This window comes from Aptenodytes patagonicus, chromosome 4 (assembly GCF_965638725.1).
Source record: "Aptenodytes patagonicus chromosome 4, bAptPat1.pri.cur, whole genome shotgun sequence".
Taxonomy (NCBI): domain Eukaryota; kingdom Metazoa; phylum Chordata; class Aves; order Sphenisciformes; family Spheniscidae; genus Aptenodytes; species Aptenodytes patagonicus.
In genome coordinates, this window is record NC_134952.1 from 68,160,831 (window position 1) to 68,178,815 (window position 17,985).

Sequence of the window (17,985 nt, forward strand, 5' to 3'; positions counted from 1 at the left end):
GTGTGACGTCATGCCCAGTACATAAACTGGGGGAAAGCTGGCCAGGGGGGCCGCTGCTTGGGGACTGGCTGGGCATTGGTCAGCAGGTGGTGAGCAATTGCATTGTGTATCACTTGCTTTGTATATTCTGTTATTATTATTATAATTATTATTATTATATTTCAATTATTAAACTGTTCTTATCTCAACCCATGAGTTTTCTCATTTTTACTCTTCCGATTCTCTCTCCCCCATCCCACTGGGGGCGGGGGGGTGAGTGAGCGAGTGGCTGTGTGGTGCTCAGTTGCCAGCTGAGGTTAAACCACAACAAATTTCTACAGTTAGCATCCACTGCAAATCACTCCCAATGGAATCATATAAATTTCCCTCCTAATTTTGTCCCTGTTATTCATCACTACGATGTCAATGCCATCATTATGATGCCACGTCACCATCAAAAATAGTAAGTAGAGCTGCATGCCCTGCCAATCAAGTCATGTTCCACTCTGTACCTAACCTGCTTTTGTCCATTAAGACCTCCAGAGTTATTAGAGGAAGCAGGACCACCAAAGCTGAAGAGACAAAGGGAGGAAAAAACCCTCCATTACTGGGTTCTTAGAAAGGAAATGAGTCCAATTAGTCTGTGCATGGTGTAATGGGAAAAGCAAACTTATGGCCTTAAAATCTGCAAGGAAAATAATGATTTTGCCCAGACTGGGATTTGCAGCGTGAGTTAATACAACCATGCTCTTCCATTCCTGCATAAGAATAAAATTGTATCTTAGCTAGTCTAAAACTATGTTAAAAAATTACCCTTCTTGTCACCTCCACACTAGCTGAATCAACATAATCAGGCAGTTCTGGAAAAGTAGCATGCTGGCAATAACAATAGAATGGGAGCCAGCTCAATCCATCCATCCATCCATCCAAATGTACGGACCAGTGGTTAGACGTATACCTATACTTCTTGATGTAACTGAAGATTTTGTAATGAAATTATGGCATTTGTAAAAATTAGAAAAACAGTAGCTGCTTTTGCTTTCAGTTACCTGAGAGCAAGGCAAAAACACCCCTCTTATTCACAACCTGAAACTCTCCTCAAATAATCTGATGATTCTTGCCAGGGCAAGTTTTCTTTACCACAGATTCTTTTTTTCATAAAAGAAAATCAGGGTGATTCTACAGTTGAACCAATATAGACAGAAAAAAACATGTCTAGTAGGGCCTGTAGCAATATGACAAGGGGTAATAGTTTTAAACTAAAAGATGGTAGATTCAGACTAGATATAAGGAAGAAATTTTTTACGAGTGTGGTGAAACACTGGAACAGGTTGTCCAGAGAGGCTGTAGATGCCCCATTCCTGGACACATTCAAGGTCAGGTTGGATGGGGCTCTGAGCAACCTGATCTAGTTGAAGATGTCCCAGCTCATTGCAGGGCGGTTGGACTAGATGACCTTTAAAGGTCCCTTCCAACCCAAACCATTTATGATTCTATGAACATGGAGAAAAACCCAACATATATATGATTTGATATTCCAAGCCAATTCTAAAACTCCCTGGTAGAGGAGAGGGCTTTTTCCTTGAACTTACATTATAAATTTTCTCTTCACAGAAAAACAACTTTTGTAAACAAGTTAAATTCATGATCTGTCAATGGTAGACAGCATAGGCACAAAGTCCCAGTCTGTCTCACCTCCTTCTCCACCCAACACCCCCTACAACCTCACAATATAAACAGGCTCAACACTTGGTCTATAGCAAACAAGACTGGAATGTGTGAATTGTCTAGCAGGACAATTCAAGACCTGAAATGAGTGTCGTTACATATGTGATTTTTCAAAAATCTCATGAAGACAGCAATATGGAGATCATCTTATAGTCACAGATGTCAAAAGTGAACGTTTTTAACAGATTTTAGATCCATTAGATCCATGACTGAACCTTTTAAAATTCAATGCTGTTTTCCAAGAAAATAGATGAGGTTTGTTAGTGCATTTTAACAGACTTACAGAATCCAAACGATGGTTTGGAAAAACATTTTAATCCATAGGAAAATATATTCCAATGTGTATTTTCCGAAATCACACAACTCTTGAGGATTGAATGCAGGGGAGCGGGAGGGGGAAGAGTTCTCAATGAAGTTGACTATTTCAGTGGGTTTAGGTTGTACAGTCTTACCGCTGTGATCCAACACGAAGTCATCCTGAGCATACCGGTATTTCTCAGGACCACATGCAATGAAGACATCATCATCTCCAAAGAAGTCCTGCAAGCATGTCACCTTGACAGCAAAATATACAAAGCAAAATAAACAAATGCAGTACTTTCAAATGCTAAATCCTCAGTTAGTCAGCAACAGTTAATAAGTTTGTGTTTTCCTTTTCACAGTGATACCATAATGTTCTTTTATAATGACAGAAACACTCCAGTTCTCAAGTACTTCACCTCTCCCAATACTGCAGGAAACCTCAGGGTCAAGACTGTAAAATATGACTGCCCCTCACCTCCAAAAACACCTTCTCTTACATTTAACACCTGCGGTTTTGCCTATAACTACACATGCATGCTGATGACTGACAAGATCAGCTATAAACACTACTCAAATATCAAAGCTTCTTGTATTCTTACATTAATTGCTTATGGGAAAATCTGTCGAGTTAAAATGATTGCATCTACAAATTTATTTTTTTATGCTCTGAGGCATTTAATTTCCATGTTTTAATGTCCCGATAACAAAAATTAATTCCCCCTTTTATTAGAAGGTAGTCCCTATTCAAGAAAAAAAAGAAATACAGAGTCCCTTCCGTGCCCTTTGCAGCTCTGTCTGTTCTTAATTGCCCCAGTAATGATGTTACAACGTAGCCGGCAGTGTGCCCAGGCGGCCAAGAAGGCCAATGGCATCCTGGCCTGTATCAGAAATAGTGTGGCCAGCAGGAGTAGGGAAGTGATTGTGCCCCTGTACTTGGCCCTGGTGAGGCCGCACCTCGAATACTGTGTTCAGTTTTGGGCCCCTCACTACAAGAAGGACGTTGAGGTGCTGGAGTGTGTCCAGAGAAGGGCAACGAGGCTGGTGAGGGGTCTGGAGAACAAGTCTTATGAGGAGCGGCTGAGGGAACTGGGACTGTTTAGCCTGGAGAAAAGGAGGCTGAGGGGAGACCTCATCGCTCTCTACAACTACCTGAAAGGAGGTTGTAGCGAGGTGGGTGTCGGTCTCTTCTCCGAAGTAACAAGCGATAGGACGAGAGGAAATGGCCTCAAGTTGCGGCAGGGGAGGTTTAGATTGGATGTAAGGAAAAATTTCTTTACTGAAAGAGTGGTGAAACATTGGAACAGGCTGCCCAGGGAAGTGGTGGAGTCCCCATCCCTGGAGGTATTTAAAAGACGTGTAGATGAGGCGCTTAGGGACATGGTTTAGTGGGCATGGTGGTGTTGGGTTGACGGTTGGACTCGATGATCTTAGAGGTCTCTTCCAACCTCAATGATTCTATGATTCTATGATTTCAAGAAGGATGGGGATATCAGAAAGAAAAATGTTTTAGACATTCTTTAAAAACACAAAACCAAAGACCTTGAAAAAGCCTCACTCCTCAAAAGTCAATAGAAGTCAGCTTGTGAAGGAGAAAAGTCTGCTTTAAAAACAATTAAAACCAAAAATGCCACAACAAGAAATCCCACCAAATTCATTCTAGCTCCCCTGGAAGAAAAAAAAGTGTTTGCAGGTAGCAAGCTATTTTTCAAATGTAACCAGATTAAAATTTTACTGTATAATCGTTTCCCTATTCTTTTTAACATTGCACACCCAAATGAGATCTGGGAATAAAAGCTATGCAGAATCTAAAAAAGTTAGAACCATTTGGTAAAACCATGTAATTAAAGCGGTAAACCAAAAAACTGCTTTTAGGGAAACTACCTTTTTCCCTTCCCAGATACTTGTCAACACCATTTGCATATTTTACCCACTGTGATAATAGTAAACATTGGCAGATCTACAGGAAGGGGTTTCTACTGCCTGCAGTATTCTGAGAAACACTCAGAATATCAATGACCCTCAGCTCTCTGCAAGAACACCCACACAGGGCATTCACCAGCAGCGCAGTTGTCATGGCAGCTAACCCAGGAATAACAGCCGGTGCCCTTACAGCAAGATCACACTACAGTGCCACATGCAGTATCCAGCATTTGTGTCACTGTGTTATGCAGCCAAAGGACTCCAGCCATCACCAAAATCCTTTTATTGTTTTCTTACCATTGCAGCGACAATCTGCTCTCATTGACGAGAGACATTTTCAGCTGTACTTGAAAACACTGCTTCTAGTTAACCGAAGAGGTAGTAGTAACTGGATTCAAAAGGCTGTACAAATTTAAGAGTTTTGCTAACATGGGATTTATTCCTCTCTACCTAATCTCTCCTAATACAAGGACTCATTATCATTTCCACAGATTTTAGGAATCCAGCAACCAACTCAAACGCACCACTACAGGAAAAGCTTTCAGAACACTTATCCCAGTAGCACTGCTGGACAAGGGCAGAGATGATCGGTGAGGCAAAAGTTCACACCCAAAGCCCCCAAAACTGGGTGCCATTTCCACAAGCTCTGCCAACCCATCACTGCTCTACTCATGCCCCCAATGCCCTTGCAGTGCTGTTTCAAGCAGGTTAGAGTTAAATGCTGTGGTTTAGCAGAGCCTAAAATTAATCCTTCTGTTCTGATTCAAAGCCTCCCCCTCACCCCTTAACCCATCCAGTCTAACAACCGAGCTGAGAGTAAGAGAGGAGAGAACGACAGGTCTTATGTCAGAGTCTGGGAATACACAGGGATGTAACTGCATGTGGCATCATCCTTTTGTTGTTCACAGAGCAATTCTACAAAGGAAGGGTCAGATCTGTACACAAAAGATGACAGGAGTACCCTTAGAAATGCACCTTTAAATCTTTTGTAAATGGCTATTGGGGAGAGAAATAAAGAACTTTAAGAAAGGTATTAATTTCCATAGGTGCTTTCCCACATGTTCATGTATAAACAGTTTCCCCAGGCAAGAATACACAGGAGTAATCAGCAACATGAGTACCAGTGATCAGATAAACTGCTGCAGGTGGAGCAACAGCACCTGCATCTTGGAGCTCAGGCTAATTCCAGCCTCTCAGTCTGCTTGCACACTTTGTACCTGACCTGCGTGACTTCCACCTGTCAGTCACAGACCAAGACAGACTTTAGCTTACTGTAAAAGATACTAAACTACACTTATAAGTGGAAGCCAGATAAATGCAAGTATGAGAAAGATTTACATAGATGCTCGCTACATTCCAGCAGTGAATACTGGAAGTCCTCCTCCTTCCTACAAATAGTCCGGACCGGCTACACAGAAAATATACAAGAAAAAAAATATTGAAAAAGTGTATTCAACAAGGAATAAAGATCTGCTAGAACTTACCAATCCCCAAAACCCACACATTATGAGATGAGGGAAGTATTTTTAAAACCAAGTTCATGGAAATCTTCTGTTTTCCTAAAAGTACAATCTAATGGTTTTTTTTCTAGGCCTTTATCATAACAAAGTCAAAGGAGCAGCTTGCAAAGTGCAAACAGAGGCTAAAATAAACAGTCTTCATTTCCTACAGAATTAAAATTAATGTATATGTTGCAATTAATGATAACAGTTTTTTGCTCACTTAGGGTGCAAAAACCTATTAAGGGAAAGCTGAAATGAATAAATTGTTTGCATGGGATTTTTGAATGCTGCAGGTCCACCGTGGTCTAACTTGCAAATCACACAATTCCACTCCAAAGAATATCTATACTTAGATCATATAGCAATTTTTTGTAGCTTTGAGCAGAATTCAATCAGTCTAGAAATTTAAAAACAAAAAAATTTTGAACACTTTTTTTTTTTTTTTTAGTTTCATTAGCAGTAGAACTTGTGCATATGAATAGCATGTCAGTCATTCCAGTAAGTTAGGGATCAAAATTTGGTTTGTCAAACTAGTGTACGACAAATGCTGCTTCTCTTTCCACTAAGTATCTATACTCTGTCTTACCCATTCTGTTTTGCTGCACTTGGTGCTAAAAGAACTGTTCAGTCCTTCAAAACATTTCCTAAAATGTCTTTCAAAGGAAGATGGTATTAGCAAAGCTGCATATAAGTGTACCATAGCAAAAATAGTCAAATATGTAGTCATTCATTCAAGTAACAACTCTCTTGCTAGTCCTGATGCTGTGAGCTTCTATGCATGAAGTTGAAAATGTAAAAAGCTTTACACACCTTGAAGAGGTTAAGCACCAAAATTAGATCTGATTTTCAATAGTGTTGAGAGCTTCTTTAAAATTACAGTCATTAGGTCATTTCTGAGATTCAGATCTGGCCAATTCCTAGTTTACATCCACAAAAGCTCTATACAAGTACTCAGAATGCATGCTTTCTATCGGTGGCCTTGCAGTAAAGCTCAATCAGAATGTCTCTCTCCTGTCTGTGGCTTTAATTACCACGGATAATGCTCTTTTAAAAGAACGAGATGACTATCATTTGTTTGTCCACGGGGGGGGGGGGGGGGGGATCTATTCTAAATCTCTCTTTTTTTATGGAAGGCATACACAGAGCTGCACAAGGAAGTTTTTTAGGGTTTATCATTATAGCCAACACTACAAAGGCTTACACCAAAGGGGTTTCACGCTTCCATGAATTCTTTTTTTTTCCCCCCTCACATAGAAAAGTGAAATATATTTTGAAAAACTGCTTTAGGAGCACTTCAGAAAAATGTTATCTTGTTAACTCTGGATGTTTCAATTAACATGTTTAAAATGTGTTAAACCCTATTTATTTCTAAATATCCTTTCCTAGCCAAACATCGCCTATGTTCTGCTGGTAACTCCACCACCTTCCCTTTATTTAGAACAAAAAGTGACTTACTGGTGCTCCTCTGACAACTCAGACTGCTATCAGGTTGTCTTGTTGCACTGCTTTTGTTCAAAATATGTCACTATGCACAGCAGAGTAGTGCATATTTGGATAGGACTGGATTGGACTTGTATTCAGTCCTTTAAGAATACTTCTAATGGCTTAGAATTACAAGCAGGAATATAAGGGAATAGGGAAAAGCAAAAATGTTGTGCAAAAAGTCTCAGAATAAATATAACTGGAAGTCAACATCACTTTTTTTTTTTTAGTAGGGTCACCCACAGCATTATTGCGTGTCTGTTTCAACAGAATCGTTCACTTGCATTCTCACCATAGCTTTCTGAGTTGATGTGCAAATGACTCTGGGCATCACTGCTTCCTGATGGGCTCAAAAAGGCTGTGCTCACCATTAGACTGAAGATCAGAGGACAACATAATTCAAGTGGCAGCACCAGGAGAATTCAATTGTAATTGGCTTCAACTGCAAGAAACCCAGGCAAGTATGGAAGAGGCTCAATGATCCAATGATTCAAAACTTGAATTGCTTGTTACAAAAAAAAGCAGTCTTTCCTCACAAAACTCCCCCCCCACCTTGAGGAAATCTTGGGAGACTGAAGACCTTTCTAACAGAGGTACATATTACTAAATATGCATTATGTTACAGAAGTGGCATGACTAACAGTAGTTTGCAAGACCATTAATGGTAAAAGCACTTCAAAATCACACAGCTGGAAGCAAAAAAATGAGGTTTACGAGCAGAAAGAAATGAACCACAAACTCACAGGAATGGGCAAAAATGCATGTCAAAATGTGAAAACGGGGTGTTGAAAGGGAAGGGAGAGAAACACATCTATTTAAAAAAAAAAATCAGTTTCCTGATGCCCTGGCTCTCTACTAGTGCAGTGTTTTAATGTCACATACACCCATCATATAAACCTGTTTTAAAAGGTAACTGTTTCTGACAAATATTTATAACCAAAAAAGTTTGCTCTTTCCAAAGAAATACTTCTTCAGTCAGATCAAGCTACTGGACTAGAATATACAAATTGTGATCCATACAGAAATCCCTTTCCCATCACCATCACACAGACCTAGAAATGTAATTTACACCAACCCTTACTCCCACCTCTGAATCTAACAAGCAGAAGATACATTCCCACCAGAAGAAACATGAATAATGATCAATCTTTTATAGACAGAATTCAACAGGTATTTAATGATTGTCCTTTATAATGAGGTTACAATTAAAAAATTGAATTATATAAACAGACCTTTATCCACAAGATATTTGTCCTCTAACCTCCAGAGGAAAAAAAAAATACTAAAAAAAATTGGAGTGACTGACACCATGGAGGTTTTATAAACACCTGAAAAATTACTAAAGAATTCAATTCCCCTCAAATCTTTAGCACTAAAGAGAGTTCTGTAACCATGTATCAACACCTTCCAGTCAGGGGCTCACTGGATAAATTATATTTATTCCAGCCCTACAAATATGCTTCATTCTAAACGTAGAAGGAAGAGCTGTAAAGACAAATAGTTTGGCTCAATTTAGTATGGCTGATTCATTTTAAGTAAGCAGCAACAGGACTGTACAGTTTAAGTCTGAAGAGCCACACCCTGTGTCTGGGGAAAGCTTCTCTGGATGACTAATTCTCTACATCAGCTGAAAATTGAACTAAAACATCAAAACTGGAAAAGATATGCAAGATTATTTGTATTTAACAATGGAACAAATATTTATATCTACTGACTTCAAGAAAACAGGATACAGTGTAAATATTTAAAAAAGGAAGCACATAACATAGGAGGCAAAAGGAAAACTAGCATGCACAGTAACAGCTGGATTTGTGTATGTTTTCAGCTCAGCACTAGTGACAGGCATTTGAGGCTGAAGTTCGCAGTGAGTTTTTTTCACGAATTGCTGAAAAAAAATGCAAACAATTTGTTAAATGTCAGCGTGACAAATCTAGATATAACCTCCCTGCTACCACCTTCAGTGTGAGGGGTCTCCACATTTCTGCTGGGAAATGCTATTCCTCTTTGACTGGGACAGATTACAGCTATGCGGTCCTGATGGTTTTGCCCTTTGCCCCTCGCATCAACCTTTATTTCTGAGTAAGCAAAAGTCAGATATTTGTCTATTTTGCCATCCAGGTCATACTTGTAATCATCATTTTTGTTTTCCCTTTTCAAATAAATTTAGCACTGCCACTTCCTCTTCACTGCCATACAGTCTCATGAAAATTCTTGCAGTGTTTTTGAAGCTGTCAGGCTTATAGTTCAAGGGTTTATGCATGTCCTAAAGTGCCAAATGCAAGGAAAGCACTCCTGCAGAAACAGGCCAGTTGTCTGTTTTCTATTTCAGTTCCATCACCAACAGGGGCAGACTTAACTTTCAAAAGGAAGAGTTTCCTCTGGGCAGCCTCAGGAACTCAAAAAGGAAGGTGAAAAGGGCATTCCCACCCTTTCCTACTGAGCGCTGTGATTTTAACACAGATTTTCTTACCTTGGAACTTCCCTTTGGTCTCTGCACTTTCACAGAAAAACTTCACCAAGGGAAAGGGGGTGTATGTGTTTAACCAATATTCTTAACTACTTACTAAGCCATCAACATCCTTCATGACTGAAGCCAAGACCGGCACGAAAGAGGTTCAGTACTAGCTTAAGGCAGCTATTTGCCTGGTTATACTGAGTCACATTTCCTGACATGTCTTCAGTAAACGGCGAGAGAATAGCCAGGTGGGTAGCTAGAATATACCCAGGAAGTAGAAATACAGAGAAAAGTCAAACCAATGAGCCCCTGACATTCCCTTTAAAAAAAATACTGTAATTGCCAGTATTCTTTTTTAATTAACAACCTATTCATTTGGAAGAAATGACAGAGTGTCGAAGGCAACTATGTTAAGTGATTTAGACACAGGCAAAACCGAAAAAGAGCCAAGCAAGTATGGAAGCCCACATTGTACACAAGAACAGCAACAAAAAACACTGCTATATCAGATACATAGCAAACCTGGAAAATCAGGTCAAGGGATAAGACTCCTGCTGGTATAGAGAAGAAGCACCTGACACTTGCAAAAACTTCTGTTTCTCACCAGCTTATGTTCTCTGTGACAGCTCTGCTACAGAATCTCTCTGGGAATTCCCAAATTAAACAAAATTACACACCAGAAGGGTAAGCAAGTGACTAACCTCTGATGCAATGCTTGAAAGAGCTCAAACGCTACTAAGACTGGGCACACCTGCCCAAAACAGCTATAGGGTAGGCTGGGGAGTCCTAAAGCTTGAGGACATATAACCATGAGCTTGATAGACTCTAGACACCTTTCCTACTGGCTGTAGCTATGAGGACTATGCAATGCATCATAGTAACTTCCCCAACAGCCAACTTCCGTAAGGTCATTAGCAGACCAGGAAAAAAGAAAAATCTCCTTTGTTCTCTAAAAATAATTGGAATTAGGTCAAATACCTCTTAATTTCTGAGGTTCAAATGCACAATTATTTTGTCTGCAACTAAAACATGAAATACAGTAACAGAGATCAGATCATACAGAAAGAATGCAAAAGTATTGACTGTGTTACAAAATTAAAAAGTTCATTACCTGATCTTCTGTTATATGACTGCGCATCTTGACCAGCAAATTTACTTCAGATTTTAAAGACTCTTATTTTCCTTTATATTAATCCTCTATATTTCTTGACAAAATAAAGAAACTTTAAAAGTGGGGTTTTTTTGTTTGCAATTTACTCAGAGGCCTCCCCAGCTCTGCTGGACACTGCAATAAAACTATATAATAAATCTGATTTCTAGGTCAGAACTCCCACAAGACTGATTTACCATTTAAGGTTTGGCATCTGGCACCTTTTTGTCCTTTCCTTCAAGTTTATTAAATTCAGTAAACAGTGAGAGAAAAACTAAGTTTTCTGTTTTTAAAAATTTGCAAACGTTGAATTTGCCTGCCTTGGATAAAGGCAGCTTGTTAACCTATTTAGGAAAAAAGAAAAAAAAAGAGAAAAACCCCAACTATTGAAACAAAGACCATAATGAGAATAATTCTTCTAGGCCAGCTTCCTAAATGACTATTTAATCAATGGCTGTGTCACATTATTACAGTCATCATTAGAAAATGAACCTCCTTTCACTGATACTCCGTGATGAGGAACAGCAGTGAAAAAGAAGGAGACAAACCCTTCTGTCCCACAGGGAATCTAAAGAGTAAGAAAGAAAACAGAAATGTTAAATCTTTGCCTGCTGCCTTGTAAACAGAAAAAGTCTGGCAGTAAGCCTAGGAAACGCCTAATACAGTATGACAATGCAGAAAGACTGCATAAACAGAGCGGTCAGCTCACCACAACTCATACAGCTATACAGCTATTGGGAACAGATGACAGAATAGCGCACATATCACATTTTAGTTTTATTTCAATTTTAAACAGATTTTTGCATATATTTTTTAACATCTCGAAGTTTAATTCAGAAAATGAACACACGTGGAAATGGAACACTGTATTTGGGTGTGATTCAAATAGATCATCCTCACTGCAATGGAAATGACAGTAAGAAAAATAAGCTGTAGAAATATGCACAAGTTAAAATGAGTTCCTACACGTATCTATTTCTTAAAGCCTTCCAGTACTGTAGGACTTTCTGACAAGGTCCATTCATCAGTTTTTCCAAAGGGCAAAACCGATCCCTTTCTGCAAAATCATATTTCAAGTATTGCACCGATTATGTGCAGCTATTTAGATATCAGATAACTACAGTTGAAAAGGACTAAAATTATGGAAATTGTGAATCATTTTGAATCACACTGTACAACTCATCTATCTCTGTAACACAAAACACCCCAGAAAAACCCTTCCTGCAGCATTATCTGCTAGGGATAATCTCTCTTCAACAAGAGTCAATCATTTCAGTATATTAAACAGTGAAATTTAACGTCATGCTTCTCAATTTCAAGAGTTACACAAAGAAACAATAGCCTTACTAAACATGGAATAATTGGAAATTGGAAACAGATAATTAACAAATGCAGCTTATGATATGGCCATAATCCAGTTTGTCTGAAGAGAAAAAAAAAAACCACAACAGTATTTCAGTTACAAGACAAGGATTATACCTTTGCCCATAGATGCATTAATCACAGCAGCTCAAAAGTCAGCACAACAGATTCTTTCCTTAAGTGGCATAACTGGGAAGCCTAATATAGAACCAAAAATAGTACCTGACTTCACACAGCTAACCTTCCATCTTACCACTGAGTAGCTAGGCTAAAAATAAAAGCTACTTGTATTATGAAAGAACATTAAAAGAAAAAGTGTACATATAAGGACAGATCACTGGCTCATCCAATTCAGTAAAATTTTATGGATTTAATGACACCCTGTTCCACAACACAAATGCAGTTAAAATATGTTATACCATTTTTTTATCCATAAAATTACCCCTTTTGCACTGTTACAGAAATCGGTGCCCTTAGCTAATCACCCAACTTGAAAAACATGGCATTCACATTCTATGGAGAACTTAAAAAAATGAAATCATATGGCCAAATATTCAATGTACTTTCATTTCTCTAATTCTTTAGATCAGAAGAGTTGCTGTGGCATGCAGTGATAGTCTACTGCAATCCAAGGTTTCCACTGTTCATGGGCAGACACTATTTCCTAGAGAGGTTACAGAAGCAGCAGTTCTTTAAATGAGAACTATTTTTCCATAGACAAATAAGAAATTCAAACTCAAGTGTTTGTGGCCAGTGCAGAAAGAATAAAAGAAAAGGTAGAAATCTGGAAAGGTCCTTTGATGAAGGGTACAAATAAATTTTCGTGAATCTTTAAGCTTTAAATGGAAATTTTGGTTTTGCACTGGAACAGGTTGCCCAGAGAGGTTGTAGATGCCCTATACCTAGAAACAATTCAAGGTCAGGTTGGATGGGGCTCTGAGCAACCTGATCTAGTTGAAGATGTCCCTGCTCATTGCAGCAGGGTTGGACTAGATGACCTTTAAAGGTCCCTTCCAACCCAAACCATTCTATGATTCTATGGTTTTCCTATGGCTTTTTTTTTTTCCTATGAATTGTTCATGTAGTAGCTGCTAAAGTCAGGTTTCTGTTCAAATTCTATTTAAAAAATCAAATTAGTAACTCTAAGATTCAAAATATTAGTTGAAATGCATGACTCACTGCAATTTAATGTTGTTATGTAGAGATATAAATATCTATTGTTTTCTGAGTGCCTATGTCAGGGTTTCAGTCTTGTACTCATTCAAAGCGGTTTTTCACAGCACTGCAATAGGAGGGGAAGAAGTTTAGGTACCCTGTAAATTCAGGTCTCTCTCAGTTCTGTCCCCGTCATATATACCACTTCACATAACACGAATTCTTGCTAAAATCCATTGAGCTCCTTGCAGACTAGAAGGATTTCACATGTATTTTAAGTTTTGGTCATTTAACACTTTTAACCCTTAAGTTACTTCATTTAATCAGCATTCTATCTGTTTCAGTACAACAACTGCACTTCCAACTAACCTTGCAGTTCTGTTTTTATAATATTAGCTTATAGGTTTTGCAATGCTAATCACTTGCCATACATTCAAACAGCATGCAGACCTTTCAAAGGCATTTGATTCTTGAAGTATCCTCCTCACTTAATTGCAAACTGAAAATACAGAAACAAAATTAAGCTTACGGATGCTCTCCATTCACCATTTCAAACGACATTTCCCAGATGAAATAACAGAAATTAAGTGTAAAAATACCGCCATATATACTGTGAAGGTATTTTGGGCTCAGCAAATTAGTTTCCGTGCTTATTCTGCTTTGCCTGTCATGAGCTATTGAGGTCTTTTGAACTTGTATGCAACATCTGGAATAGTTATGCTGGGCTAGGGGCATCAAATAAAAACAATGAGGATATAACTGATTAATCGAAAGATTAGATACTCAGAAATGAGAGAAAAATTACTGCAATACAGAAAGCTGTATTTGCAACTGGCTTTCAGAGATCCAATTCAATGCCATTAGCTCCCAACTTCTACCGACATTATTTCTAAGTCTGTTGATGCTGCTTCTGAATTGCTTTATTACACAGATAAACAGATGTAAACCATTTGAAAATGTAGAAACATTTTTGATTTCATATTCAGACAACAAATGGATTACGAAGACAGTGGAAAAGTAACATTTTCAGGCACTGACAAAAGGACAGATGTATCAATACTGTTATACCAGAAGTCCTGCCAGAAAAAAAGGTGTCTTCATCAGTTTCTCCTTAAAAACAAAACGGAACAAAATCTCACACATGTTTCTTCCTTCATGTCTGAAAATGTCCTTCCTTTGAACAAACGTCCACAAGTTTCAGAAAAAAAGCAAAATAAACACCACCACCCCCAGAAGCACAGAACAAAACCAACCCTGCCCCCTAAAACTCTCCAGGCCACGTAACTACAGAAAAGAAGTGCTAAGCCCCATTTCTCAGTCACTAGACTTTTGTGGCATCTGCTGTAAGGCTTGGGTGAAGTGTTTTAGGTATCCTATTTTAAAATTACACTATATTACACTTTTATTGCTATACTGCTACTAGCAGCTTGGAACTTGACTTTGGTGAGTTAGGCAGAGGATTTAGGTGACTCAGTACTTTTTTTGAATTAAAGGCTGAGTCAGTGTGTTGGGTTTTTTTTAGGCAAAGTGTGAGTAAATTGGAAGGTGAAAAAGATGTATATAGGGTCATAATTCAGCAATAAACTACTAAATATTAAAAAACCCTAAAGCTGCCTGGATGACTCTTTCTGCTGAGCCAGAACATCAGAGACGCTGCTGAACGTTGGAAGCATCTGATAACATCGTTTTGTGGACCTCTGTATCAATTCTATGATAGGTGCTTTTGAAATGCATGAGAAAGATCATTCTGTTTTGAATTAATTAGCTCAGAATCATTACTGGTATCTGGAAATAAATTTTCAGAGAGCAGGAACAATACACCATAGATTGTTACTGAAGATCCATTTCCAAACCACTGAATTTTTTTTTTTTTGGAAGAAACTTTAAAAATATATTCCAGGCCTCCTTCTATAAGATACTGAACTATGAAGTGTAAAATGGAGCAAACACTACCTTCAAATCGTAACATCAACCACAGTGAAACTCAACACTGAAGGCCAGTCACTGAAGGCTCTGCTACCCTCAGAAAACAGTGCTGGCACTTTAAAAGAATTTTTCACTTTCTTCCACTTATATTTGGCAATACTTGAATCAGTACTTTCTTCCAAACTCCTACCATTGAAAGAGCAAATGAAAACCATATTTATTCCTGTAATACAAATCTCTTCTGACTTTAGAATTACGTAACTGTGACTTTAGGTAAATTAGGTTTATGTAATTCTAATAGAAGGCCCAATGCAAAATTTAGGTTTGTATAATCTTGAGATTTTGGCTGACCAAATCTTTTCAGTGGTTTGGGTTAGTCTATTTTTCCAAAATTTTACTTGAGATAACTGCTGCTAAACTGCGAGTCTCCCAGGTTTATGTTTTTCCCATAATAAAGTCAGAGTTCACTAAATACATTATTTTATCCAAGGGCTGTTTTTTCAAATAACCCTTTTTCCTCTATATAAAAACTACTTAGAAGCATTAATATATTACTGAAAGCCATTTAAATACAATGAGAAATGTGAATTGAGATATAGCTGTTAATTTCAAGTTGTTGGTGTTTTGGTTTTTTTTTAAATCACCAGTTCATCAAGCATTGCATCATACTTTGTCTTCACGATGCTTAAGACCTCATGTATCAGACCTCATTATTTTCACTGCATTGATCACATTTTTTTCAAATACAGAAAACCAGTAAATGCAGCAGTAGAATCCCTTCACATTCCTAGTCATATTATGTACAAAGCTAGCCAGTCTGGAAATCACTAATCACCTATTTCTGGTTAAATAAACAAAACCACAAACAACAAGCAAAACCCAGTCTGCTTCAAGCTAAAACTAAGACCAGGCTATGAACTGGAAGCAAGAGTGGAGATACCATCATTTTTTTCTCATTAATCACATAACAGCAAGAGCAGTTATGAGAGACTTTTGTGCCTGCTAGTGCCACTGTGTAATATAAATAATACTGCTTCACCATTCTGTGAGGGTTTTTTCCATTTAATTAATTTTCTTTAGCATTTGTATATATCTATCATACCTGTTTTCAACTTTGATGAAAGAGGATTTTTTAAAAACATTACTTAAACTGCAAATATACATAAAAATGTAAACTATGTTACAGTTTACCACAAAACTGGGAACAGATGAGGGTTCCCAGCTGTAATACATACACAGCTAGTGACATGGAGATCACCTCCAACGATACAGAGGATGCTCCCTGTGTTCCTGATCCTAAGGTATTCTGGGGCAGCTAAGAATAGCAAATGCAGCCCCAACAGGTGAATTGCCTGCACAGAACTGGAAGCTACCGTAGCTGCAACACCTCTCTGGCATCTCATGATGTTCCCATCACAGCTCCCAACAAGTAGAATTAATCAAGGCCCAGCTCAGTCTGGCTGAATCTAAGCTGCAGCGCTGATGCCTTTGCTCTATGCCCCATATTCCAGTTGAAAGAAAATGGTATCAAGATGTTCAGTCTGGCTCAAAATGTACCTATCATTGCAGCTGACGGGAATACCTATGCAAATAATTCGGGAATCCTTGGATTACAGGTTTTTTTCATTACCATTATCAGGATTAATTTGCAAAACAGGAAAAACTTTCAAATTCCCTCCTCCTCCTGTTCCTAAAAAACAAAGCAATGTCCTCACCAAGACTAAGCAGACATAAGATCATGGCATAAAGAGCTGAAAAGTGTATTTACAATAGGCTTTTAATTTATTCTGTAATAAGATAAAAATAACGTTGAGGTTGGAGATGATAGCATCTGCATCTGCATACAAGTTCTGAACTTGACTGTGCTAATATGGACTCCATCTCGCACAGACAAATCCAGGGTAGCTTTAATCTAGCCATATTGAATACTAACAGTAGCAATGCTCCAGCATAAAACTTTGCAAAAGGCAATCTGGCATCCTGGGTACCAATACCAGCAGCTGAGGCCTGGGCTGCTGCCAGTTCACTGCTGTTTGTATCAGAGCCAACTTAAAGCCACGCTGCAATTGCACCTATTCACTGTCTAGTGACCCTTCTGGAACTGAAATGTATTATAAACTCACCCCTGCTCCATGCAGAAGGGAGGTTTGTAGTACAGACAGCTCCACAGCCTGCATCTGGGTACACAACTGCACAGAAATGCACACTGTACACGAGTCTGCTTGCAATACAATAGAATAAAAGGAGTATGGGCAGTCTCTTAATAACACAAACATACCTTGCAACTAGCAGCAGCACCCGGGAGTGCTATTTAGTAGCACATGAGGGGCAGATACTCAATCTGCTCAGAATTACATAGGCTTTGAAGCAAACGCTGCAGCAGGTTGTCATTGTCACAGACTTCTGATACATACAACACACATACAACAACATGGCACCAACCCCATTCCTCCAGTTTTCTGCAGTCAGGTCAAGATTTTATTTGCTCCATCTCCCAAAAGTATACAATGTTTGGAGAAGCATCCTAATTTAAGAAGCACATAGTGCGATTTGTCTTTTTTCTTCCTGCTAACTTCCACGTATGGCTTAATATACAGTTAGTTGTCTGATCCTGAACAATCAGATTTAAAAAAAAAAAAAAAAATATATTTCTTATTTGACTAATATTTTGTAGGTACCTTGTGTCAGAAACAGAAACACCTGAATTTTTGTCATTCTCTTCTTCCTTAGACCACAAGAATCTTATACTCTCCAAGAGCAGAAAATGCTTCCTCAGGCATGATCTCTGACATTCTCTTCAAATGCTGAAATACCACCAGTCTTGAGATAATACAGACCATAAAAGGGTAAAGCAGGCACTTAAACAAAAACACGTCAGGGTATCATCACTAAATCTCACACATCAGTTACACTAACAGATTCACTTTATACCTCCCGCTCTTGCAATTCCTCCCATTGAGAGAATTTCTGTCCATACTTGAGTCCAGATTAGAATTTCAACCACTCCCACGCTTGCTTACAGC

At 38.5% G+C, this 17,985-nt stretch overlaps 1 protein-coding gene across 5 annotated transcripts in view; it reads right to left on the reverse strand.

Annotated features, from left to right (window-relative positions):
- The window catches only part of DCLK2 (doublecortin like kinase 2), a 91,644-nt gene that overhangs the window by 40,824 nt on the left and 32,835 nt on the right, over positions 1 to 17,985 (reverse strand). For all 5 annotated transcript variants that reach the window (XR_012995218.1, XR_012995216.1, XR_012995217.1 and 2 more), the window contains exon 3: positions 2,160 to 2,262. Coding sequence is in view for 2 of the 5 variants with exons in the window: in XM_076337086.1 (XP_076193201.1) it covers positions 2,160 to 2,262 (103 nt within the window). In the remaining 3 variants the exon portion in view is untranslated. The remainder of the gene's footprint in view (positions 1 to 2,159; positions 2,263 to 17,985) is intronic.